The sequence below is a fragment of the Diachasma alloeum genome, unplaced genomic scaffold, assembly GCF_001412515.2.
Source record: "Diachasma alloeum isolate Michigan unplaced genomic scaffold, Dall2.0 Dall_scaffold_00391, whole genome shotgun sequence".
Lineage (NCBI taxonomy): Eukaryota > Metazoa > Arthropoda > Insecta > Hymenoptera > Braconidae > Diachasma > Diachasma alloeum.
In genome coordinates, this window is record NW_021680530.1 from 113,893 (window position 1) to 141,166 (window position 27,274).

The 27,274-nt window shown below is 38.5% G+C and overlaps 1 protein-coding gene across 2 annotated transcripts in view; it reads right to left on the minus strand.

Annotated features, from left to right (window-relative positions):
* Window positions 1-10,789: 10,789 nt before the first annotated feature.
* LOC107041908 (homeobox protein homothorax) overlaps window positions 10,790-27,274 on the minus strand; it is a 326,462-nt gene continuing 309,977 nt past the window's right edge. The window contains exons 13-14 of one of the 2 annotated variants that reach the window (XM_015262721.1): window positions 13,963-14,110; window positions 10,790-13,395 (exon numbers count right to left, since the gene is read on the minus strand). In XM_015262721.1, the coding sequence (XP_015118207.1) occupies window positions 13,965-14,110 (146 nt within the window). In that variant the 3' untranslated portion in view covers window positions 10,790-13,395; window positions 13,963-13,964. Of the gene's footprint in view, window positions 13,396-13,962; window positions 14,132-27,274 lie in introns of both variants that reach the window. The other variant, XM_015262720.1, reaches the window with a different exon arrangement.

Genomic DNA, 27,274 nt, shown 5'->3' on the forward strand with positions numbered 1-27,274 from the left:
CAAACGGGCTTGAAATCCCGTAAATGGCCTTACAACCCAAGGCATCACGCGTGTGCACACGCTGGGTTTTACACTGGGTGAGTGTAATTAATAGCTCAACGTTTTATCCTACGTGATGCAGAAAATTCTTATATCATTTTTTTTCCCATTTGCGTTTTTTATTCATTTGAGGACGATATTGTGGAATTTATTTTTGCGAGTGCACTTTGGACAATAAACAATTATAATTTTTGTGGGGTAAATGAGAACTTCGAGAGGAAACTACAATTTTTTACAATTTTGTTGTTTAAACTAAATAATTTCGACGGCACAATTTTTGTTTGGGAAAAAAATTTCATTATTATATTTCATTTTAAAAAATTATTTTTTTTTATTAAAAATGAATATTTTTATTATATGATAAAAATATAATATATATTTTTTATTTTTTTTATTTTTATAATTACCAAATAAAAACCCATACGGAAAAATATAAAAATAAAAATATACAATTATGTATTTTGAAAATTATATACTTCATATATGGAATTGGCCTATATTATATATTTTTTAAATATATTTTTCCATGAGAGAACTTTCTCATTTAAAAAAAATCAAATTTTGAAAAATCAATTTCAATCCCAGAGCGGTAATAAATCATTACTATCTCGTTCTTGAGCGACTTCTCCGGTTGTTGGAATAATTTTCCGACAATGTTTTAATTTCGGGGAAAATGGCTAGTGCATTTGACATTTCTGGAAAAAATGTGTCACAGAAAAAAGCATAAATTCGGTTAAAAAAAGGGTTCCCCCCTTTTAATATATATTTTTTATTTTTTTTAAATTTTTATAATTACCAAATAACAAAACCCATACGGAAAAATATAAAAATAAAAATATAAAATTATGTATTCTGAAAATTATATAGTTCATATGTGGAATTGGCCTATATTATATATTTATTAAATATATTTTTCCATGAGAGAACTTTCTCATTAAAAAAAAATCAAATTTTTAAAAATCAATTTAAATCCCTGAGCGGTAATAAATCATTACTATCTCGTTCTTGAGCGACTTCTCCGGCTGTTGGAATAATTTTCCGACAATGTTTTAATTTCGGGGAAAAGGGCTAGTGCATTTGACATTTCTGGAAAAAATGTGTCACAGAAAAAAGCATAAATTCGGTTAAAAAAAGGGGGGAAGTACAACGGGAATTGTCGAACGCCAACTGCCACGAGAGAGCCTGTAACGCGATACAACCGTAATTCACGTTGGTTTTACGCTTTATGCGACAACACCGAGCATACGCGTACTCTCTCACTCATACTGGTGTATTTAAACGTCTAGGTTGAATGCCGGGGTACATGTGTGGTGGAGAGTCTGGATGGTGTACAGCGATAGCCCACGGGACAAAACCTTTGCGTTCGCGAGAGCGGGGGCTTGATGGACGCCTGGCCGGTATTGGATTAAACGCCGTAGCAGAAAAAAAAGAGCAAAAATGAGGATAAATAGAAAAAGATATTAAAAAGTAAAAATGTGGGAGTAAGGGGAATGGAGGAGATGAAAGGGGGAGGAGACGAAATTTTTCGCGTTTTTCGTCTTCTTTATTTGAACATTGATAAAACAATAAAAATTACATTTTTTCAGAGTCAAGAAATCCCTACGAATGGAAAAAATGAGTTAAACAAGAAATTAAATTACTGCTAAATTAATTTTACGAGGTGTTTCCAATTTTTATGCAATAATTTTTATTTTCAAAATTTGAAATTTATTACTTTTTGTGAATTTTTATTCACTCACAGTTGCATTGGAATTTCAGGGATTTTCCTCATTTAAAATTGATAGTTTAATTAAAATTTCAGTGGAACAATAAATTTAATAACAAATAACAATAAACAACAATAAATTACCCAATTAATTAATGAATTAAATTTTTCAACTATAAATTTAATCCCAATTATTCAATAAAAATTGCCAAAATAATTTACAACTCAAAAAATAAAAAACCCCGACAATCCCCAATTCCAAAAATATGAATAATTCCTCGAAAAAATCTGCAAAACGCCCCGAAAAATCAACTCAATTTTAAAAAATCGCGAAAATTCCCTGCAACCGGAGAAGCATCAGACGACAAACGAAAGAAGTCGAGCTGATAAACTTACAAAAAAAAGTAGCAAAAAGTCCTCAGCGAAAAGAAAGAAGAGATTGGAAGACTCCGGGGGTACGAAAAAAAACTAAAAAAGTCTGGGGGATAGAAAAATAGAGAAGATCTAGAATAAAGGCATTGTATCGTTTATTTCTTCTTTTTTCGCATTTTCGCTCGGCGGAGTGATAGGGCAGGGAGGGAGGGCCGCGGGAGGGGGTGGCGAATGGTGGAGGGGTGGATGGAGGTGGCAGTTGGGCGGATAGCCGGGGGGTGGCGGGCCAACGTCTGTCTGTTGGCTGCCAGCGAGCCAGTCAATCATTACGGGGGACGCATGCGCCAGTAACTCGCCCACTTCTCCAGTTTTCAACCCTCCAACAATCCCCTCCCGCCCCCCCCCTCGCTCCCTCTTCAGCCCCTTTCGGCTCGACTCACACGACGCCTCTTCCCTTCATTTTCCCTCAGTCGTGAGTTCGCAGCCCCTTGCACTCTCCGCAGGCACGCTACAATGCCTGTCCCTCTCTCTCGCTCTCTCACTCTCTCTCTCGCTCTCTCGCTCTCTCTCTCACTCTCTCTCTGCCGCCGCCCATTCTGCATATTTAAGCGAGCTGTCTTGCTGTGCAGTCGTTATAACCCACCCACGTTTCACTTGTGCGTATATAGGCTCCTCTGGTTCAACTGGGTTTGCATGGAACTCGGGAGAACGGAGTGGAACAGGAACGGGAATGCTCGGAGTTGTGGGGAAATGCTAGACACTTTCCACTTAAATGTACTGTCGTATCATTCAAGCACTGTTACTACTTTCTTCATGATGAGGTTTAAACATTCAGGGGCTCGCTCTTCCTTTGTCTGTCATTTTTTTTATTGATGGGGGCGGTTTTTGACTGATAGTTTTGATGTACTGGTGGAGTTTGCAAATTTCAATTGTATTTTTAGTGGAAACTGGGAGTTTCAGTTTTATTAATGCTTGGAAATTATTTATTAAAATTAATAATTACACTATAATTTCTCATTTTTATTTTCAACCCTCATTGTTTACAGAAATATTCACATGATTGTTCCCATTTCAATTGAAAATAATTTCGCAATTAAATATTGAAAAATTAAAATGAATAATAAAAATAAAATAAGAGAAAATGTGTCTCAATTTTTAAAAAATTATCCCTGATTCAAGTAAAATTTTGGTCAAATTTCTAGGGAAAAATTTTATTTAAATTAATACTTTATCATTATTCTCTTGACATCATCATCTCTCTCTTGAATAATTTAATTTTCAATCCTCATGATTACGAAAATATTCCCTTAATTATTTTCATTTCAGTGAAAAATAATTGATTAATTATTCTTGATTAATTACTTCACATTTAAATAATTAAATTGTCTTTTTATAAAAAATTCTCATCGGAATGATGATAAATAAATTATCCGATTCAGTGAATTTTTAACGAAATAATTTTACGAATTCTATGAGAGTTTTTTTTGTTGACGTCCAGATGAAATAGTCGAGTAATGAATAATCGGAAATGATCTAAATTTTTCAAAGGGCAATCCTTGAATTATCGGAGAGAATAGTTATTCAGCTGCCGATGTTTCAATGAGGAGCAATTAATGATCGAGGAAATTTAATACCTGTAGTTACCTTTAAATACCTGGTCCGACTAATTCCCGGCTATTTCCACTTCCTGGGCTGATGGACTCGTGTTTCCTTGAATTCGTAAAATCATTTCATTGATAACCGATTATCTGACGTTCAGCTTCAGTCATTTATGCTCATGGAAATATCTGGGATGAATTATTAATCAACACGTTAAAAATTCAATCAGTCATTCAGACTATAATTGAGGATAATAATTGACATTGACGGTTACATTTTCTGCAATCAAACAATTTCATGACGCTCAATTATTAAAGACTACAAATGTGTTTGCAATTGCAACCTAAAATCGTCGATGAATAATTTCAGATAAATTATACATAAATTATCACATTAATTAATTGGGAATTCATTAATTGAATGAAAAACTGATCAATTTCTATTGACATTTTGTAACTTAAATTCTCTTTATTTTGAAAATTTGGAGAAATTATTTATGACTAATTATGCGATGATTTTTTCTAAGGATCAGATGAAAAAATTTTATTTTCAGTGATTTTGAATTTATAAATATTTTTCAAAAACTCAAATTTGTTTTTTTCTGTTTTTTAAATAATAAATAATAAAGTATTATATAATAAAATATTCTGTGATTAGAAAAAAAGGCTATTTGCTGAAAAGAATTGGCAACGAGAAGGTAATCGACGATTTAAGAATTTTTTATTTATTTCAAGAATATTTTCATTACAAATGAATCAACTTTTTTACATATTTAAAGAAGAAGGATTAACTTGAATTAAACACACACTTTATTTATTCCAAACAAAATTTTTATTAAATTTGAAAAAACAATTTATCTCTTTTAAGTAAATGATTTTCAAAAATCAAATACACAGTTTAATTAGTTCAAATAAACATTTTTTTTATTGAAAAAAAAATACATTTTCCTGTATTTGAAAAAATTCCCAGTGTGTTTTAACAATTCACATTTAGTTCAAAGAAAAAAATTATTTGATTCAAATAAATCTTTATTAACAGTAGAAAAACCTTTATTTACAATAAACAAAACTAATAATAAAATTCTTCATTCAATTTTTTTAAAAATACATTTCGTACTATTTAAATAAACTTCTTTATATAAATGAAACAAATAATTTATCTGTGTGAAGTCCACCCGCGCTCCGCATTATCCTGAGGCGCCCCCAGCGCGGCCGTCGAGCCGCGGAAGCTCCGTTGGGAGCGCGGCGCATGCTCCGGCCGCGGAAAGGGAAAAATCCGCGATAAGGACGGCAGAGGGTGGTGCGGGGGTCAGTAGCGCGAGGCACCCCTCACTCGGCTCGGCTCCGCTCGGCTCACAAGCGTAGAGGGGATACCCCCCCGTAACCATGGATACCGCGCTCGCGCCTTGACATTGACAAATGGCCAGCCGAGGGTGAGCCGAACAGCGGTGCTTTTACATATGCAGGGACACCCATTTGTCCATTCGTGGGGTTGTGCAGAGAGGAGAGCCTGACTCTCGCTTGATTCTCCTCCAGCGTCCGTATCCGCACACATTTGAGTATAACCCTCCTGTCCGCGCTCATGGGGCAGCCAAGTCTTACGCCTAAATTTCCAGTGTCTCTCTCACTCCTCCATGTGCCAGGACGTACATAGGGGTTTATGTACTACGGATGATTCTGATGTGCACCCATTCCTCTGTCAGGGTGAAATGCCTTCGCTCGTTGGCTATTGTCGGCGGACGCGCAACGTCGACTGCCTAACGAATGACGATGGCATGATATTTGGGTTTTTTTTAGTTATTAAAATATTTTGAAACGATTTTTTAGCATTTTTTGGTGATCCTATGCTATTCACATTTTTTTATGCGCATAAGCATGTAAAACTGTATTTTTATGGGTTGAGAGGTGAATAATAACAATTTATCATGTTTAATATGAGGATGAATAATGATGCAATGATAAGTAACAGATTTTTTTGATTGAAAATTAAATATTTTGAGATTTTTGAGCACTTGTTGTTGATTTTATTCTGTTAACTATTTTTTTATATGAATAATTATGTAAAATACTATTTTTCTGCGGTAACAAATGAATAATAACAATCAATCATGTTTAAGATGACGATAAAACAATAATGTAACAATAAATAACAAATTTTTTATTGAAATTTAATTGTTTTAAGACGATTTGTGACCATTTGTTGTTGATTTTACGCTGTTAACTACTTCTGAATATAAATAATAATTAAAAGTGGTATTGTTCTTCATTAAGGAATGAGTAATAACAGTTAATAAAATTCAATATGATAATCACTCAATAATATAATGTTTAAAATCTTCTAACGAAGGAAAAAAATACTATTTGTTGATTTTCGTTGTCATTGATATTTTCAGAGGGCAAAGAGAGAGAAAAATGAGGTATAATAATGCAACGTTATAATGGTATCCCATGAGGAAAAGCAATACCCCTCGCGGGCCCAGTATTCCCGTAACACCCTTATATACCAGTGGTGTATTAAACCAAAGTGAGACTACAACCGTCTTTCTCTTGTTGCCAAAGTGGCCACTCCCTCGTGCCGCCTCTAATATCTCATTACTGCGCCACCAGTCTCAGTCCCGGAGCCATTACGAGATTGTTTGCTAGTAGGCATCGGGTACGCGTGATATATCGCCTCTCTCCCACGATACGTTCAATTTTACGAGGACTACTGTCTTTCACTCAAAAAGTTTTTTCTCTTTTTCATTTTCTCCTTGCGCAACACAAATTTTTTTAAAGTTTCATTTTTTTTTTTTTTTTTAGTGGTTAAGGTCGTTGCCTCACAACGGATAGGTTCCAGGTTCGATTCCTGGCCGGGTAGAATGGTGAGATCTAACCATTTTTAAAGTCTTGATCAATCGCCATATAGTCTCATCAGACCCGAAGCGATATAAAATAAGCATTAAAAAAAAAAAAAAAAAAAGTTTCATTTTTAAAAGGCTTATATTCAAAAAAATATACTTCATGTATTTACCTGCGTTGAATTTCTTCCTCATTACATCCAGAATAATTAAGATTCATCTCTCAAACGAGGAATGAAAAAGTTCAATAATTAAATGAATTTGTCTCGATGCTGAAATTTTCCTTATTCATTCGTATTTTAGAAAATTGATGGCTTTGTTAATTTTTTTCATCACTCGAGTGAATTTCTTGTTTTGCTCGACGAATCCCTCACTCACTGGAAATTCTAAAAATACATTTTCACGTATGCATTCACCTGTATTGAATTTCTTCTCGTATATTCAGAGCGATTATGATTCCTCATCTCTCAAGAGAAAAATGAAGAATGTCTCGTGATTGATAGATCCTTCCCACGTGTGTTTCATGTAAAAAACTAAGTCTCAATCAAAGATTCAAGTGTTTCAACTAAAAAATAACATCATTCCTGTGATAACCCCTCCATTAAATTGTCTTTTACGTATATGAAGGACGCGCGCGCGATAATTACTTCGATATAGAAATATATAATTACCCTTTTGTGGGAGTGTTTGGGGGGGGGGGGGAATAAAGGGACGAAACTATGTCAAATTATCATGTTTTTAAAATTCATGGAAGAAGGAACGGATTCAGTCGAACGTGGGATGTGGACGTCTGCAAATAGAGAAAATATTTCTCATCAACCAAATGAATAAAAAAAAGATCGAACGAGAGGGATGTCAACGAAATACTTTCAGGCCCTAATTACCTAAAAATTTGAATATGTCTATTTAGTTATGATACATTGCCTTTCCGTCTTTCCAATCTCGTCCTTCGTCCGGATTAAAATTTCACCTGTCATTTTTTGTACGTTCTCACTCTCTCTTGCGCTAGTCTTGCCCGCACGAGAAAAAAAATTTCCCAAATAATGTTCATTAATCCCTCATTTCCTCATCCATCCGCATTTTTCAAAATTCATCCCGCTCTATTTTTTGATTGAAAAAGAAATTCATTTTTTGCTTGATTTTCACTATATTCGAATGCAACAAGAAATGATAACGGATTTTTTATGATCGTTATCTGTGTACCCATAGTCCCTGGAACAGTCAAAAATAATTGGTGTCTTTTGGCTTGATTCTCGACTTGCACAACTAACAAGGTCCATTTCCATGGAATAACCATCAACGGTAATTGGCACCTTCTATCCATGCATCCCACCCCTCTTTTATACCCAAAACCTATCATATTTCAAGCCCTCGGTTACAAGAGACAGAGAACGAAGGTGCCGGGAGTTGGGTGGATCTCTCGTTGAATGTTGCGTGTTTCGTACGAGCAAAATGCCCGTTTTATACAGCCTCTGACACCCTTTAGGACATACGTAGGGTGGGGTACTTCACAAAACGGGGATAACAAAGACCAGAAACCATTCGACGACTCGCTAACAACCCCCCCAACTCCCTCTGCCCACACTAAAGCTACCCAAGATATTCTCTGACGTGAAACGTGTTGCTTTTGTCGTTTATTTTACTGGAGCCCTTTTTACATCGTTTTGTTGGATTTTTTTGCGGAGTTTTGGTCGTGGAAAATGTTGGCCCTTTCAATATTTTTCGATGGAAATTTTGTTCGATAACAATTCCGTTTTTTCTTCATTGTCACAGGAGTTAGTGAGGAGAAATTGCAAAATGAACGAATTTTTTTATGTGAATAATGTCAATTATCTAGGGAACCATTCATCTTAGGAGAAAATACCATAAGAAATTTTTTATGTGAAATTTCATCAGCTGCAAAAAGTTCTCATGCCGTTTTCTCCTAAATCAATTTCTTCTCGAGATATTTCCAAAAATGTAAACCTGAAAAAAATGAATGAAAGATGTCACAGAAAAAATAATGCAAATATTCATTAGTATTTTGTTTGATTTTTATTTTGCTTCCATCAGGCAAGTAGAAATATCTTCGGTAAATTTACAAAGCAAAACACAATGAGAAATGTTTTAAATATTTTTTTTCTTTAATGTATTTGCCATTCTCAGGTGAGAATTTTTTAAATGTGAATTTCAGTGTCAATTATCTCGTGAATCATTCATCTTAGGAGAAAATACCACAAGAAATTTTTTATGTGAAATTTCATCAGCTACAAAAAGTTCCTATGCCGTTTTCTCCTAAATCAATTTCTTCTCGAGATATTTCCAAAAATGTAAACCTGAAAAAAATGAATGAAAGATGTCACAGAAAAAATAAAGCAAATATTCATTAGCATTTTGGTTGATTTTTATTTTGCTCCCATCAGGCAAGTAGAAGTATCCTCGGTAAATTTACAAAGCAGAACACAATGAGAAATGTTTTGAATATTTTTTTCTTTAATTTATTTGCCATTCTCAGGTGAGAATTTTTTAAATGTGAATTTCAGTGTCAATTATCTCGTGAATCATTCATCTTAGGAGAAAATACCACAAGAAATTTTTTATGTGAAATTTCATCAGCTACAAAAAGTTCCTATGCCGTTTTCTCCTAAATCAATTTCTTCTCGAGATATTTCCAAAAATGTAAACCTGAAAGAAACGAATGAAAGATGTCACAGAAAAAATTATGCCAATATTCATTAGTATTTTGGTTGATTTTTATTTTGCTCCCATCAGGCAAGTAGAAGTATCCTCGGTAAATTTACAAAGCAGAACACAATGAGAAATGTTTTGAATATTTTTTTCTTTAATTTATTTGCCATTCTTTACTTAGGTGTCAATAGTCATCAATGCGCAAACAGTGGAAAAAATCTGATTCCATACCGATACAATAAATTTTAGCTTATTATACATCATCATTATCATTATCATTTATCATTATGATGAACGTCATAATCATATTATCATCATTCATAATTATACAATAATTATTATACATTACTCTCTCAAGTTTCACCACCCTTTCTCTCTCTCAATCACATCGATTTATTCCAGTTTCGGTTTTATCTATTTTTTCTTTCACCAAGACTTTTTTCCTTCCCAATATCAGTCATTCACAGTGAACATTCCATTCCACGCACTCCCTCTCTCTCACACACACACATCATCCAATCACCAGTTTATTTTTTCATCATTTTTAAAATCATTTCTTCTCGTATCGCGGCGCATAAAAACTCGGATTTAATTCATCAATCATCTGTTTAGATTTAAAATCCTCTAACACGATTATTACTTAGATACCTTAACTGTTACTTCGTATACATTTTTTAAGGCGATGATTCAATCGAATGAACTCATTTCATAAACGAACAGCCAATGCGTCGAATCGTGGCGTCACGCGTTGATGTGCATTGAAAAAAATTTTCAACGATTTAAAAAACATCGATAGAATTATCGAAATTATGCCATCGTGTTCTCACGCTTGTTAACGCACTGCCCTTGCCCCTGATTCGCGATTGGCAAATTTCTGATGCGAAAGAAATGCACGAAACGAGTGATAATTGTACACCACTATTGGCTGCAGCGACGACAACTGGTTTTTGCCGTGATTAATGGTCACAAAATAATCAGCTAGATGTTTGAGTCACGCTTCGTCACACCCGTTATCATGTTAAATCGATTTTACAACAAAATTAAATAATCTACTTGTCAACAAATACAATTTCATTAAAATGAAAAATTCATCGATTTTCGTGATAAGGGCGGGGACGGTTGATCCAGCAATTCCGTCAGTATTTCTTCGTCAGTTATTTAAAAAAGGGGGGGAATAATTTTTCGCACGGAGAGAAATATTCAGTTTAATTCAGGGGAATCGTTTTCCGACAATTTTTATAGCAATGGAAGAGAGGAAATCTGAAACGTCCAGTGAATTCTCAGTTTCATCATCGAACAAAGTACGAAATTGTCACGTAATTTTTCCCGATGAAGTAAAATCTTACAGAAACTTCCCGATGTATTGTGCCTCCGAAATAAAAAATTCTTGAACGCTCAGCAATTTTTATGAAGCTGGTGAGTTATTTCTCCGTTGCGTTCCGTCAAATTTCTCAATCGTTGGGGAAAAATTACGGAACGACTTGTCCCTACAGCGGTGAGTCATCAGTTTACGTTCCGATTCGTACAATTTCAATTTCGACTCACACTTTCTATTGAATTTTACTCCGCTGGCGGATTGCGTTTCGAAACGTAATTTTTACGTTTTTTTCTGGTAATTTTCTGTGAATTTTTCTCTCCGCGCAGAGCAAAGACAAGAAACGTTGAGTTCCTTAATGCGAAGGGGTTCGAGTCTGTAAAATTTACTTTGAGATGTGTAGTTTTTCGAATGGGAAAATATCTGACGCCTCTAGCTGACTTGGAAATATTTTTTCAATGCAAATCGAGAAACACGAGACAGACGATTCTAACGCCAATTAATCAAGATGATGAATGGTAGACATTTGCACCTGAGTCTTTCGGTATACGTGGGTTTTTTTTTCATTTTGTTTAAACTTTTTGCTTCAGTATACTAGGGCATCGATGGGCTCTGGCTCGAGGGACGTCAGGGAGATTGACACATCGAGTAGTGGACAAAAATCCTGATGTAAATAAAAATTGTGTCTGTTGATTATAAATAAAAACTCGACGAGCCAAAGCCTTCGACTTTGAACATTTAAAATTCGCGATTGATCAGATGAGTGAGGGATCATTTTAGTGAAAATACAATTCCACATTTCAAAAAATTAATGTTTTTGTTAATTTTTTTCATCACTCGTGTGTTTTTTTTTTGCTTGACGAATCCCTCACTCACTGGAAATTCTAAAAATACATTTTCACGTATGCATTCACCTGTATTGAATTTCTTCTCGTATATCCAGAGTGATTATGATTCCTCATCTCTCAAGAGAAAAATGAAGAATGTTTCGTGATTGATAGATCCTTCCCACGTATGTTTTATGTAAAAAACTAAGTCTCAATCAAAGATTCAAGTGTTTCAATTCAACAATAATATCATTCCTGTGATAACCCCTCCATTAAATTGTCTTTTACGTATATGAAGGACGCGCGCGCGATAATTACTTCGATATAGAAATATATAATTACCCTTTTGTGGGAGTGTTTGGGGGGGGGGGGGAATAAAGGGACGAAACTATGTCAAATTATCATGTTTGTAAAATTCATGGAAGAAGGAACGGATTCAGTCGAACGTGGGATGTGGACGTCTGCAAATAGAGAAAATATTTCTCATCAACCAAATGAATAAAAAAAAAGATCGAACGAGAGGGATGTCAACGAAATACTTTCAGGCCCTAATTACCTAAAAATTTGAATATGTCTATTTAGTTATGATACATTGCCTTTCCCGTCTCTCCAATCTCGTCCTTCGTCCGGATTAAAATTTCACCTAACTGTCATTTTTTGTACGTTCTCACTCTCCTCTCTCCACTCGCTCTTGCACTAGACTTGTCCACACGAGAAAAAAAATTTCCCAAATAATTTTCATCAATCTCTCACTTTCTCATCCATTCGCACTGTTGAAACCTCTCACGCTTCTTCCCATTAATAATTTTTCCATTTTTCTTTTCTCTCCCCATTTTTTCCAAAAATTCATCCCTTTCTCAATTTTCAATTAACTATTTATACACAATATATTATAGTAAATTATTATTATTAATTTTTAATTATCTCTAGGACGAGTGGTAGCCTCTGTTCGCCCCTCTGTGCTCCCCTCACTGTCATTTCTCCCAAATTTTTCAAATCAATGAAAAAATATTCAGATGCCAATTAATCGAGACACTAGTTGATTTAGTGACCACTGAGTCATTAAATTGAATTACTTTAGCGCATCCAAACGGCGAATCACAGTGAGGAGACTATTATACATGTATCCCTTCATTGCTTCGGTTGGTTTTCATTAACATTAAATTTAATAATAATTAAGAACTGTACAAATTTTTAATGTCTCCTAAGTCGAGAAAATGTCGACGCTGCGGGAATCTGGTCACACACAAATTTTAAACTCGCATTGATTTGCTCCATCAATTTCTCTCGATGGAAATTTCGTATTTTCAACTCATCACTTCATTCCGTGAATTATCTCAACCCTTTTCAGGGGGTTTGGATGATTAAAGTCACTGAGCGCAGACTTTTCTCATGTCTCATGTCTCGCGGAACACCAGGTAATGTACATGCCCGCTAATTTAACTATCACTATATTTCAATAATATAGTCCTCTCTCGTTTATCCTCCGTCGATTGCGATTGTATTAAAATTTAACATTTATATCTCAATCACTACAATATTACACCGCAATATTTGTACAAAGAACAATCACATGAATTTTTTATTTATCCTTTTTCATTCTTGATTCCTTTTCGTTCCAGCGACCGAATATATATATATATTTTTTTTTTTCATTTCACTCGTCGTCGAAATCCTTTGGCCGCGTTTTTGCAATTTTTTTTTTCCTCGAAGTTTTTTTTCGCTCTTGTTCGTTACCTTTTTAGGGGCTCACGGGGTTCTCATTGGGTCGTTGAGTGCATCCTCGCGCCGAAGGGACGGGCGTGTGCGTCACTGGAGGGGAGGGACACTGGCCGTCACTTCCGGGACTGGAGATTCGTTCGCGATTTCCCGCGGCTGCGGGAGCTCTCGGGGTGGAGATACTCCAGGCCGAGACGTGTGTCGTTGCCGCGAGATCTGGGGATGCTTTGTTGCGATTCTAGGGTTTTCCGGGCTCTCGGGGTCCGGGGACTCCGTCACCCGCGGGTTATACTGCACCATTTAGCTAGGGTTTTAGCTGGAACAGAAGGAAATTTCGGGGCGACGGTTAATTTGGATTTTGGAGGGGGGAATTGAAGGGGGGAATCACGAAGATTTTGGGGGGGAATTAAATTCCTGTGGTTGTTGCGAAAATTTTCTGTTAAAGCTGCGAAATTCTTCGATAAATTCAGTAGAAATTCCAAAAAAAAATCCCCCCCCCAAATTTTTAATTGAATAACATAATTAATGAAGAAATTTACTGTTTCGCAGTTTATCGATTGTTTTTTTCAATAGAAATGTTCAATCGAGAAGATTCCTTAATTTTTTTTTATTTTTTAATTCTAAACAAGAAAAATCGGGTGAAAAAAACATAAAAACTTGAGGTTGAAGAATTTCTGTAGAAATTTCAATGATTTTTTCTATAAAATAATTTCTGTCGGTAAATTTTCCATAAAAATTTTCACTTCCCTGCGGAATTCTTCTCTAAAATCGACTGAAAACCCCCAGAATACGACCCCCTCAGCAAAATAATTAAACTCCGCTCCAAAAAGTCCCGACAATCCTCAACTTTTAATTGAATAAAATAATTAATGATGAAATTTACCTTTATAAGTGGTGTCCATAATATTCAGGTGGATAATGATACTGGTTGTGGAAGGTTGGATCCCCAGGGGGTCGGTGCATCATACTGGCGGCTTGTCCGTCCATCATGTAGCCCATCGTCGCGTCCGGACTGTATGCACCGCTTGGACCTGCGGACAATGGCGGAAACACTACACGTTACTACGGTTAGAACTCTGTTCCGTAATTGGCAGACGACAACTGGACAAGCACGTCGAGTCTTCCCTTCTGCAATATCCCATTTACGGTACATGGGCATTTCCCCAAGTTTTCTCGAACATCACTTGATCGATGCTCATCGATAGCGAGTGATTTATTCACCGCGAAGACTCGACGTGCTGTGTTTTTGTGTTTTTCTGGGGGAAAATTTCATTCGTTTTTCGAATTCTCCGAATTAATCCCATAATTTTTATTCATGAATTCAAAGAAGCGATCAATTTAGGGAAATGTTGCTCCACTGAACCCGAAAAGACTAAATTTTTTAACGAAAACATGAAAAAACTAATCATTAATCATTGATTTAATCTCATTATGTAAATTATTTTCACGCATAAATTGAAAGAAGCGATGAATTTAGGGAAATTTTCCTTGAGTGCATCGCACGCGTGCTCCATTGAACCCGAAAACTAAATTTTTCAATTAACAAATGAGAAAATGATGATTAGTCATTGAGTTAATCTCATTCTCGAAGTCAATCTCATTATTAAAATAACTAAATACCCAAAATCCGAATGATGAATAATTCCTCGAATATTATTCCCCAAAAACCGGAGTCTAAAATCCAAGAAGTAGCTTTTCCCAATCGATCCTCGAGTCTGTCATCACCAGAGCGATAATGGAGCCCTCGCAAGTCCGCCAATGGCTAGAGAGAGGCTGAGTGAAGAGCGGGGCCGTGGGGGGAATCAACGACTACCCCGGTAGTTTTAATGTTGGTATCTTAATGTATATTGCCTCGATAAATCAAGGGCACTGATTGCGTCCCACCCTATATCCACTTGGACGAAGCTCCCCCCTCCGAATCCATTGCAAGGACTCCGATGCGAAAGAAAGATAGAGATATTTGGCCATTGTGCGAGTAAACCCAGCCTCCCCCCCCCTCATTCCATAGTTTCTTTCTTATGCTAAACTTTCACGGCGACCTCGATCAATCGCGATTGGCTTTTGCTTTTTTCCTCCCGGTATTATCGATGAACGTTAATCTTCTGTACTTTCCTCGAATTTATGTGCTCAGACTGGAGGAAGGATTCGGGAGGAAATTAAATCCGGGAAAAATGAAGAGGTGAAGAAGGCGACAGTAGTAGTAGAAGCATTTAGTTTATTTATTGTTTGGATGGGTGTCCCGCTAGCCCTATCTCGTCGAGCGGAGCTGCTGCCGCCAGGCGGGGAGGGAGAGAACTACTGCGCTCATCTAGTCGGTGCGACGGATGGAGACGGATGGAGACGCCCAGAAAAATTATTTATTTGAAATTTTTCATTCATTTCGTGAATGTCATTATTAAAAATAAATGAACTTGGTTACTTGATTCAAGAAAACGGATTTAATTATATCAAATAAATCATTTACTGAAATAAAATTATTATTATTTATTATTATTATATCGAAATTTTATTTTATTATAACCAAATAAATTTTTATTAAATGAATTTTTTATTTGCAATTAATAAAAATTTATCAATAAATTAATAAATAAAAAACAAAATAATACAGGACAAAATAATTAATAAATGTTTTATTAATTGCAAATAAAAAATTCATTTAATAAAAATAGAACTCCGAACTGAAATATTTAGGGAAAAAAAAAATTTCGAACAATTTTCTGGATTTTTCGGTCTGATGTTAAAAAATTATCTACAACTATTCAATTTTCATTAAAAACCACAATACCAGTATTTTCCAACAGATTCCAATCACGACCCGGGCGTTTCCTCATCGCAACAGTCGGTATTTCGCTGTCGGCATTTGTTGAGAATAAAACGTGAAATAGAAAAAAGTATTCCAAGTAAAAGAAAAAAAAAGGAAGGAAAGCGTAGCAACAACGAAGCGGAGAGTGCCGCGCGTTTTGCTTTACCCACGGGGCCGTGGCCGTAAATCACAATTATTGCGAACGTTCTCTCCCTTAAGAGTGTTTTTCAGGAGCGATTCAGTCGAGGTTAGTCCGGCCTCTGGTCTCTCTCTCTCTCTGGTGCGGAGAAAACTCGAGTCTCTGGCTTTGTCCTAGGTCTCAGCGAAAAAGATTATAGATCCACGGGTGTTTGGGGTTTAGAAAAGTACGAGAGAGTTCAGATATCCCCGTGGAATGTTGCTCGGGGTATTATGGCCACTCGGAGAGATATTCTCACTAACGAGGGATGCCCGCTTGGATTGTGATTAAATCGTGGTGCAGCGCTGTGGGGAGTCGCCGGGACGGCAACAATGTGGGGAAATTGAGGAATACGCGGTGTCAGGCCTGTGGAGGAGACGAAAATGATAATAATATCGGAAAGTGGTGAGGAATGATAAATTCGGGACGAATAATATTTGACCGTTAAGATGTCAGAGCGGAGGGCAGACGTCTCCTTCTGGATTAGCGCACGAAAAATGGGAAAATTCTTGATACAGATGGAAAGTTTTTGTACAAGTTCATCAATTCTGTCGCTAATACCGGGGAGGATGGTTGGGGAAAATTTTTCTAATTAAGGAGAGAAAATTGGAAAACGTAGCTGAAAAACTATTTCAAGAAGTTTTAAATAGGGAATTTTCTTCAATAAAAATTTTTGAAGACGAAAATTCCGTAATTGACATGAATTTTGAGGGGAACATTCATTCATTTTTTATGAATAATTGAACAGAAATTTACAGTTCGCACGGAATTTCCCAAATGACAATTTTTCAATGAAAAAATTCCTTGAAATTTCAGTGAAAAATATTTTAACAGCGTCCAAAATATAGAAAACTCATTTTCAGAAGTCATAAACATTTTTTATCTGCAGAACCGAATTCCCAACGACTCCTGCAGACAACAGCCCCTAAAAATTTTAAATACCGCTAAATCGGATAATTCTCCACAAAAACACCAAATTGTCCTCGAGCTGACGCGAAAAAAATTCCCAAGCTTTTTCTTCGGTGCCTTGCATACCTCCAATCCATCAACATTTATTCATTCAGACATCCAGAAGCTAGGGTCAATCGCAATAACCCAAAGCCGCCCCAACAACAAGTTTACACACGAGTTTCGTCAAGCGAGTTGAGGAAAAACAAGCGGTAATGCAATAAACCCACTGACGGCATCAGTCCGGGTATCCGTTTTGTTGGTCTCGCTTTTTCCCTCTCATCCCATCCCCCCATTTTTCCATCCCTCATGTACGCCGTGGGACCCTTTGCACCGGATCTAGCCGGTGACTCGCGTACCTTCGTAATTTATTTAGAGGGTAAATGAGGTAGCCGTTAATTGCCGTCCGCTAAGCTGCGAGAAAGTGTACCGTCGGGGATGTTGTTATTGTCGGAGGGTGAGACAGAGCGAGAGAGGGGAGTCATTTTCACGTTACACTGGCTGTTACCCCGGGCATTTTCCACCCAAGGATGTGCCACACCGTTGAGAAGACTCCGAGGAACAATTCCGGGTTTATAAAAGGGGCGAGACAAACCCGAAGATTCATCTCGACGAATCGAGAGTTACGGCTGCTCCGGTGCCAGCTGGTCAATTTTGAAATGGATATTTATCCCGTGTGGATGGAGGCCAGGGGCTTGGGTGCATCGACTTCATATTTTATGGCAAGGGTGATTCGTCTTCAGGAGGAGAATGAATTGGCGAAGTTCAACGTCTTTAACCCAATTTTGGGGGATGGATGTGAATTATTCGGAAGATGTGAATTAGGCAGGAGTCGAGCTCATCGCGTCTTGGTGGGATATCAATTCTCTTAGATGTGGGGGTGAAATTGAAGAGGTGTGGAGTTGTGAGGTGACAGGTTCGAATCCCGGAGGAAGCAATATTGAATTTTTTGAATTTTCTGGATTCCAAGCGGAGAAATCACGAAATGATGAATGGGCAGCTGTAAAGATGTTGGTTAAGTTTTTTTTTATAGTAACATAGATTTTATTTGTTCCCTTGAGACGGCCCAAACTTGTGCTACACCAACATCTATACAACTTCATCTCAGGTGCCTCCGTAATCTAAGTGTATGGCATAAGGATGATAAACTTGATGGTAAATGTAACAGCTGCTAGTGCAATTGATAAACCATCAGATTAGTAAAATGAAAGACATGGGTTCAAATCCCTGCAGTACCCATTTCCCTCAATTCAGGATGCAAATAACTTTTTCAAATCATCATTCTAAAAGAACATTCATCGTTGATTCTCCCACTCATATCAATCTAATTAAATCATCCGCAAGATCTACAAAGAGTATGCCAGCCTTCTGGTCTAGAGAGAATGTTGGGAAATCCCTCTGGTGGTAGCGTTGAACATGAGAACAACATTAGTAGTAACTTATGGTTGTGGCCTGGCACTCTCGCTGAGGGAAGGAGAGCAAGCGAGCGTGGAAGGTACAAGTAAACCGTGAGAGTAAGGAATAAAGTAAAGGGGAGAAGTCTATAGCGTACACATTCGGTGTTGCCAGCCGAAGAGGCGTACCACCCTTAAACTTGACTGTGTGAGATTGTGGAATTCCTGGGGGAGAGGTATCCACCTCCTGAACTTTCCCCGGCGACGACACACCGACTGCTCTGAGTTGTGCCCCTCTCTATGGAGTTAACCGTGCAAGTTGCATTGCCCTCCCTCCTACAGTGGGAAACCTCGACGAAGGCAACTGCCATAGCGGATACGGAAGCTGCTGGGATGAACTGTTGGTAAGTTGGGTGAGGAGGGAAAAGAGGTGAGGCAAAAGTGTATTGAGGAGGAGCTTCAGGAGGAGCAGAGGAAGGAGACGGAAGGGGAGCTGCTGATAGATGTGAAGACTACCTAACAAACATTACTTTTACTGATTTGGTGAAACTCCATGAAGTCATCAATCACCTCAAAGTGAATCATCTGATGAATAGATTGACAGAACGAAGTCACTGTCCAAAAGTTAGTTCTACAGAAGATTCCAAACATCTTGGTCAAAGATGATCAAAATTGGCGAGTTGAAAAGGATCTGTTAATCAGAAGATTTTCCTCATTCGTCACTCGTTTCGATGAATAGATCAAGTCATTCTCCGAAAGTGAGCTTTCTGCAGCAGATTTAAAACATCTTGGTCAAAGACGGTCAGAATTGGCGAGTTGAAAAGGATCTGTTATCAGAAGATTTCCCTCACTCGTCACTCGTTTTGATGAATCAAGTCATTTTGCCACAAGTTCGCTTCCTACATCCTCCTGCCACTATTATTAAGTTAGATAAGGAGGAAAAAGAAGAGACAAAAGTATTGAAGAGCAAGACACCGAACAGAAGAGGGAGAAAGAAGGAGAGTTGCTTAACTACAAGCAGCCGTGATAGATATGAAGACTCCACCTAACAACCATCAGTTTCCGGAGTTAGTTTCAGTAACCAACTTTCATCCCTGAGATTTGAAGGTATAACCATCGAGTTACTGCTGCCTCTGGCGACTCAAAATTGACGGTTTAATTAGGAGGGGAACGTTGTGATAAGGATACGGGGCTGGAGCGTCGATGGGGTGTCTTCTAATTTGCCTCGGGCCATTGAATATCACGATTGGAGATAGAGAAATTCTTCATCATTCTTCATCCTGAATCGTTTGGCATTAATTCTGAAACGGTTGATGGTGAAGGGGATGCAGGACCAAGAGGCACAACAGTTTCCCTTACTGCGTTTATGAGAGAAGTTGGGAGGGTGAAATGAGGACGATTCTCGGCGGAACGGAAAGCGGAAATGTGTAACGGAAGCTTCAACAATTCCTCGATGAAACTATTGGTCATCCATGAATGTGATACAGGATGTGCCGGATGTCATAATTCATACAGCACGATTTTACGCTATTCTCAGATGTATTCCTCGATTTCGTCAAGTTCATAACCGTTTGGCTGTTGTGGAAGACGACTAAAATTGATAATTAAAAGGATGAAGATGTGTCTCAGGGGAATTTTTGTAGTTTCCATTTACCTTTTACAGTTTCACTGCCTCTTGCCTTGCACTCTCCTCTTATTCTTTCATTCTCCTAGCAAACCTCTCTCGCGTGATATATAGCCCCTTGGAGGTCGATGACTTCCGCTATTTTTCTTCCGCTGTCTCCAGCAAGCAACTTCCCTCTTCCCATTCTGCCCAGTCTCCAACGGAGCCAGGGCGTTCTTATATCCCTTTCTACACGATGGGCTTTTGGGATGGGAGTTTTTCCGCGTGTAAGATATATCCAGGATAGGGTGCATCGAGACAACGTGACGACCTGCTGTACTCTAACCATCAACACTGACCACTTCCCTGGATTCGCATGGATAAATTTTAAACAATTCTGAACACCAAGATTTCCTGGAGATTCTTGATCACTTCGCAAATTATCGGACGAACAATTATTATTTCCGTAATCCTCATTTCTCTTCTTCTCCCTGATGACGTTATCAGGATAAAAAATTCCTGCATTTATGGATGCAATGATCATTGAATTGAAATGAATCTCAGAAGAATCGCAGGCATATTTTAACCCAGTTCCTCACCCCCTCCTGCATTCAAGTACAATCTCCAACATTTGTTGTTTTTCAAACCCTTCTTTGGTCAATCAGTAGTCACCATAAATACATCCAACTGGACATATATCGTGCATACGTGCGTATATCTAACCAAAGTGAAAGTGAATTCAGTTTGAAAATCAAGTTGGCTTCGGCAATGTCAAATAAAACCGCGAGTGGCTCTTTATAAGTTGACGCGATAAATAATTAATGGATTGAGACGAACCGCAGATGTATGCGATGGAGGAGGGAGGGACCGCGAGTCCATAAACCACTTAATATTTATAAGGTATGGATCGTAGCATGCGTTTTATTATACGACAAACATTGGGGAGAACGTGAGTAAAAGAGAGTGAGAGAATACCACTTCTTTCGTCTTATAATGCACGTATGGTATTTAGATATTTTAATTAACCGATTGGCTATAAATTATGGTAATTAAGGATGGAAGACGGGATTCTGCTGGAGTGAGATGGTATTCGGGGAGAAAAAAATCGGGATAAGAAGGCTGAGATGATCTGCACCAATCGGATTTCGTCGGCGATGGGAGCGAGACAGGTAGAGACTTGAAGCTCTTATTCCGGATTTTGTGACTGATGGGTGGGAGCAGACAGAATTTTTGAATATCCCATGTGAATTTTCGAACAATATTCAATTTTCGTCCCTTACCAAAGATTTTTTCAATCTCATGTCTTCCCCTTATCGACAAACCGGTAAGAATTTTTGCATCACTTTGCTGATTCTCATGAATAGTTGACAATTTCAAGACCATTAATAATTTCCTTTCGTCTGCCCCCAGACCCCGACCATTTTTCTTCACTCCAGATAATTTTTTTCCCCCAAATACTCATAGACGTAGAATCCAAAAGGGGAGAAGATGGTCAGCGGTCAACTCGCCCCATAGATGAGATAGACCATGCCATTACAGCAGTCCGATAAGATAGCCACCACCCTCTCTCCTGATGCCGGACGCGATCTTCGCTATGAAAAATCTCACTGTCGCTAAATTCATCGAGGGGTGAGTATTCACCATGCCCAAGGTACACAGACGACATTGTCCAGTTGAGGGGTTGGTTGAGCGCTTCTCGGGCGGGGGCTCTTATCTTCTCACGGCGATCGTGACCGTCCGAGACTCCATTTCCGCGGCCAAGGAACCCTGCCCCACCAATTTATATACTCCTAACGAGATGGCCACGGGGGCCTGCCGCTCGTTTACATGGACGATATCGGAGGATGCGATACTAAGACCCATCCTCTTTCGGTGAAATCGATATTATAGTTGTATTTTCCTCAACTATGGGGCCATTCTCCCCGTGTCCGTGGATGTGGTGAGTTCAGCGATGGTACATAAAATGTGATTTTTATTGACCGCTCGTGGGTTTTGGATTTTATGAAGCTTGTTTCGTGGCTTTTGAACAAATTCGATGGTGTCTTTTCATCGACATGCTGATTGCTCGAGAGATGGGGATTGGGTTGAATTAATTGCTTGCTGTATTCATGTGTGAAAGGTTTGGAAGTTTGGATTTTCATGATTCCTTACTTTTGAAGAGATTTACGTGATCAAGTCGTTGTGCAAAAGGTTGCTTTCTACACCAGATTCCAAACATTTTGGTCATAGGTGATGGAGAATAGTCAAAGAAGGTGAGGCTAGAAAGATCTTTCAGTCAGTCGCTTCCTTAGAAGGTCTTCCTCGTCAAGTTCTTCTAAACCTGCTCATTTCCAAACTCTCCCCATAAACCATCACCTCTCAATTTTCTCCCAGATTTCCCTCTCCCACTGCCATCTAACAACGTCAAATAATAACATTTCTATAAGTTGGTCGTTTGTATTCGCCACCTCGCACACGGCGTCCCCATTTCAATTAACGTATGATCTATGCCGTGCAAGAGCCCTCACCAAATGGCAGGCACCTTTTCAGAAAAAAATCCATCCAACCTACCCCAGCATTGCGCAGGGGGGGATCGACTCTCTAAGTAACTCTATATCACCCGTACGTGACGGGAGTTGGCCAATATTCCACACGTCGAATCCGAGATACTGCCAGTAGACCTATATAAGATCATCAAATGGGGGACAAAAATCCCTAGGACGTCTGACCCTGTCGCACCCTTTTACTCCATAGCCATCAGGAGGACACAATAAATCACCAATTTTCTCGTTTTTTGTGAACTTTCGGGTGCTTTTTTCTTTGATAAAATTTCATGGACGAAAAGTGTCCTCTGGGAGCCGAGAGGAGCAATTCCAGAAGACTCCCCAGGGCTTCTTCAGCGAAAAGGGGGTGGCGGGAGGTTTTAGTCTTCCTCGGGTCATCCTCTCTAAACGACTCGGGTATTGGTCCCTCTACAGTGCAGCATATGAGCTCTTCCAGCGCAATTTCTCCCAATTTCTAACCCCAGGACATCTATTTTATTTAGCCCCGAGACATCGAATGAAGGAGCAAGAGGGAGAAGAAACGTTAAACTTCTCGTCTCAGTGGCCAAAAGCCTCGGTTTGGCCAGTGATGGTGGCTTCTAACGGTGATATCCCATCAGGCCGTTATAGAGAAGATCCAGGATGAGGAAAAAAAATTGAAGGGAGAGAAAAAGGCAGAGTCCTGGAGGAAAATAAGTGGAAAAAGGAACCGAGAGAGGGAGGAGGAAAAAAAATAAGAGAGGCACTACGTCTGGATCCATGGATGGACACAGAGAATCGCCATTACAAATTGACAAGCTTGATTGATGGCGTCCGCGTTAAGGGTAAAAGAAAGAAAAGGGGGAGAGAAGGAGAGAATGAGGGCAGAGTCAAGTGAGATGGAGTGTGTGGGACGGTCCGTTGTGTATACCGAAGGGAGCCAGGGTATTCAAGGGAGAAAAGAGCCTGGAAGACCAGCGGTGGAGATAGAGAGCCTGGGGTTGTGCGGGGGGGTTTCTGGGCACACAAAACCCCTCTTCTCAGGGTGGAGAAGGGAGAAAGGGGATCCGGGCGAGCGTTATCGAGGCAAAGTCCCTCTCACCGAGTGCGTGACGAATGGCCCGCGACTTGATTCGCTTGGGGGTCCAAACCCTGGACTATATGGGTTGAACGCCAACCGGAATATTCGATGAAAAGGAAAAGCTGAGTGGAGGACATGGGAATTTTAGATTGCATTCCATTTCTCTTTTGGTGGACGGAGATTTTGGATGGGGGCTGAGGTCAGGAATGAGGTTGGATTCCCGGCGAAAGGGGTGGACATGCTGGAGATCTGCTTTTAACGGAATTAGGAGGAGCCGTTCTCTAGGATTCAAAAGGATCCGAAAGGACGAATCATTAAGGAATATGATGATACTTCATTTCCTCAACAACATGACGGAAATTCCATTGAACGTGCTAAACAATTGTCGATGCCAGCTTTCTCCAGCGCAAGAACTCTAAAATAACAGAAATTCTGAGTTGAAAAGTGTCCTTCCCAGCGATAAATAACTCGACATTGTCCACTATTCAAAAGTTGACAGTCGTAAACGACAATCAGGCGTATCTTCTCCGTGTTCATCCTTCGAAATGACCAAAGCAACAATGGAAAAACATCCAATGAGAATAAAATTCAAGTGAAATTGTTGGTGATCTACGACTGGTGCTCCCCATCAGTGACCCCCACCTCTCTCAACGAGCTACCGGTTGGAATGCCGAGGGTAATAAGCTTGCAAAATCCCTTTGGACAATTATTACGTATATTGTTGAGGCAAAGGAAGAGGTGAGAAATATTCTCTTGCCTCACACGATGTACCATAAACCTCGGGGACAAGGAGTTTGTGACGCTGAATGAGTGATGTTTATTGTGATTATATGGGTCTTTTACAAGTAACCAATTTGTTCCTTTTTTAATGCCCCTCCTACTCTATTAGAATGAAAAACACTTCGTTTCAGGAGTATCTTCGCGTTAGATTCTCAAGCAATTTGTTAATTTTTTTTTTGCATTTGAAATTTACAATTCATGTCAGGAAAAATTGTTGCGGTAAAGAAATATTTTTCCCTCAAATTCTCGGGGAAAAGGAATTGAATGGACTCTCGGGGAATTGGAATCACGGAAAATTGTATGTACGAAAAAAAAACATGAGACTATTCGGCCGCGATATTTATGTATCGGATGGGGGATTCCCCGTGATTCCGAATATTTTCGAAATAGCGGAGAAAAAGAATGGGAATCAGGGAGTGAAGGGTGAAAAAGAAATTCAGGGTATCCAGCATAGGCGGAGGTTATCGTTTGGCATCATCACAAAATGCACTAGTACGGTCACAGCTTTACGGTACTTCGGGGCGCAGTTACGTTTTTACAGCGTCGTTTTCTGGGGAAAAGAGAGTGGGTCCGGGGGAGATGTAGGTATATGCGAATCGCTTTTCTGGATACAGAAGCATCACTGGGGGAAGGAGGGGGGGGGGAAGAGCTGAGGAGAACAGGACGGAACAAGTGCCTCTGGAGCAACACGAGGGGCTTTACTGGTGTCAATAAAATTAGTACAGGGGCCATTGACGTGAATTTTAAGACCTCGTGATTATTTTTTCAGTGAATTTTAAAGACTACAGATGTGTGGAGTAATGGGGATCTTATCTCGATCTGATTGAGGCGGACTTTTATGAGTACTAGGGGTTGATGGGGAAGTGTTATTTTGCTGGGTGAATTGAGGACATTTCGGTGTGGAATGCAGGGAGGTGTGGGTGAGAGGGAATTTTTAAGTGGAAAATTTGAGGATTTTGATGAAAATTTCTGGGTATTTTGCATCCGGAAAAATTGTGCATTCGAATCAAATGAAAATTTTTGTTTGAAATTTTTTATAATTACAGAAATAAACAATTCATTAATTTTAAGTAAAAGTTATTTCATTTCTTTTCCAGTTCGAAATGTAAGATAAACGAATTTGGGAAATTGGGAATTAAATAGAAATTTTTATAATCCCTAGTAGCTCACATCAATTGAAAATTGGTAAAAATAATTATCAATTAATATTTTCAGTTTTTCAAAAAAAAACAGATTTCTTTTGCTTCCGAAGGGAAGCATTATTTTTTTCAAGTAAATTTTCATTAGTCAAGAAGTAAATTTTCTAAAAAAATTGGCATTCCAACGTCTATCCTTCAAAATTGAACACAAAAATATAAAAGTGAATAAATTGAATGGTAAGTGTTTGATAGTGACACGCAACCGTGACTGTGAAAGATCATAAAAAAAGTATTAAAAATTACAAACTTGTTGAGTAAATTTGTTCCACCATAACAGCAATGAAAAATGTGGATATAATGGAATCTCGGATAGCGGGTAAATCTGGAGGGACAGGCACTCGTACATCGTAAAATGATGCACTGCCCCCGGGGTTTTATAGTTTATACTGGAACTGTCGTGCACTCGTGCGTGCGTGATTGAAAGGGGAGGTGAAATTTTACAGGGATCACGACTTTACGAGCGGAATATTAGGAGCCTATGTCCACTGAGTGCCCCTGTAAATACGGAGCCATTCAAATTTATCCGATAATTACATCCTGGAAATTTTAGTTTTCTTCCCTCAATTATCTAAAGTCAATTGAATTGATTAAATTCGGTTAATGTCGGGAGTAATTTTGATCGGGAAAATTCTCACGGGTGCGGGGAGGGCCCGACCTGCACGAAGAAATCCGAGAAATGGAAGGATGATTGATGATGCGTTCGGGTCGAGTGTCATCAGAGGACTTGGGGTTGTTGTCGCTCGATGGTTCTTAAATACATCATTGCAGCGCTAATGCAATTCTTTGGGATTGTAGGACGAGGGGGAGGGGAAATGATTGCTGGAGGTAATGAGGATAATGGAAATGTCATTCTTCATCAACAGAGAGAAGAAAAAATCCAGTATTAATATAATATTAATTTTTATATATATTACTAAGGAAATAAACATTTATTTATTAATAAAAAAGTTGATTCAATTAGTTAAATTGATTAATTTGTCATTTTTTTAAATTTACTGTTTAAAATTAATTTTTATATGAACCTTGAAGTATTAAAAAGGTTTATTTTCGTGAAAGCGTAAAAATCGGAATATTCACATTTAGTCCTTCGGGCGGCAACCAGAAATTTCCACAAAGAGATTTTGAAAAATTCAGCAGAACTCCCAATGAAATCGATGCCATAAAATAATAAACTATTTTCTTTCCTTCTCCTCCTCGAAAATTAATTTTTAACCTCAAATATGAAGCGAAATATTCGGAATTCATGAAGAATCAAGTGAAAAATTCAGAACTCCCGGCGCACGTAAAAAATTAATCCTCCTGGTCCCGGAAAAATAATCCCACGGGTGTAATGCATCAGATATTACTGTCCATTCGATACGTCGGCCCCTAATAGCCCGAAACCAGCCGTCCCCTCGGCGAGAAAACCCCCGATTTTTAAAAGATTAAAAAACTCGCGAGCCCGAATCAATGACCGCACTATAAAAATACAGAAGAGAGGGGAAAAAAACGAGAAGAAAATGAAATGGCCCCGCGCGGACAGATTGGAGAGATACGCGAGGGGAATATCCCCAGGATGAGACTCATGATCAGGATTGACTCGAGGATGATAATCGGATGGGACACGAATTTCCACTTTGCCAACCGCGTCCCGCCGACAACTCTACATTATTCCCGGTTCTCCCCGCGTTTCCATTTCGTATCTATGACTGGACACACCCCGGTAACT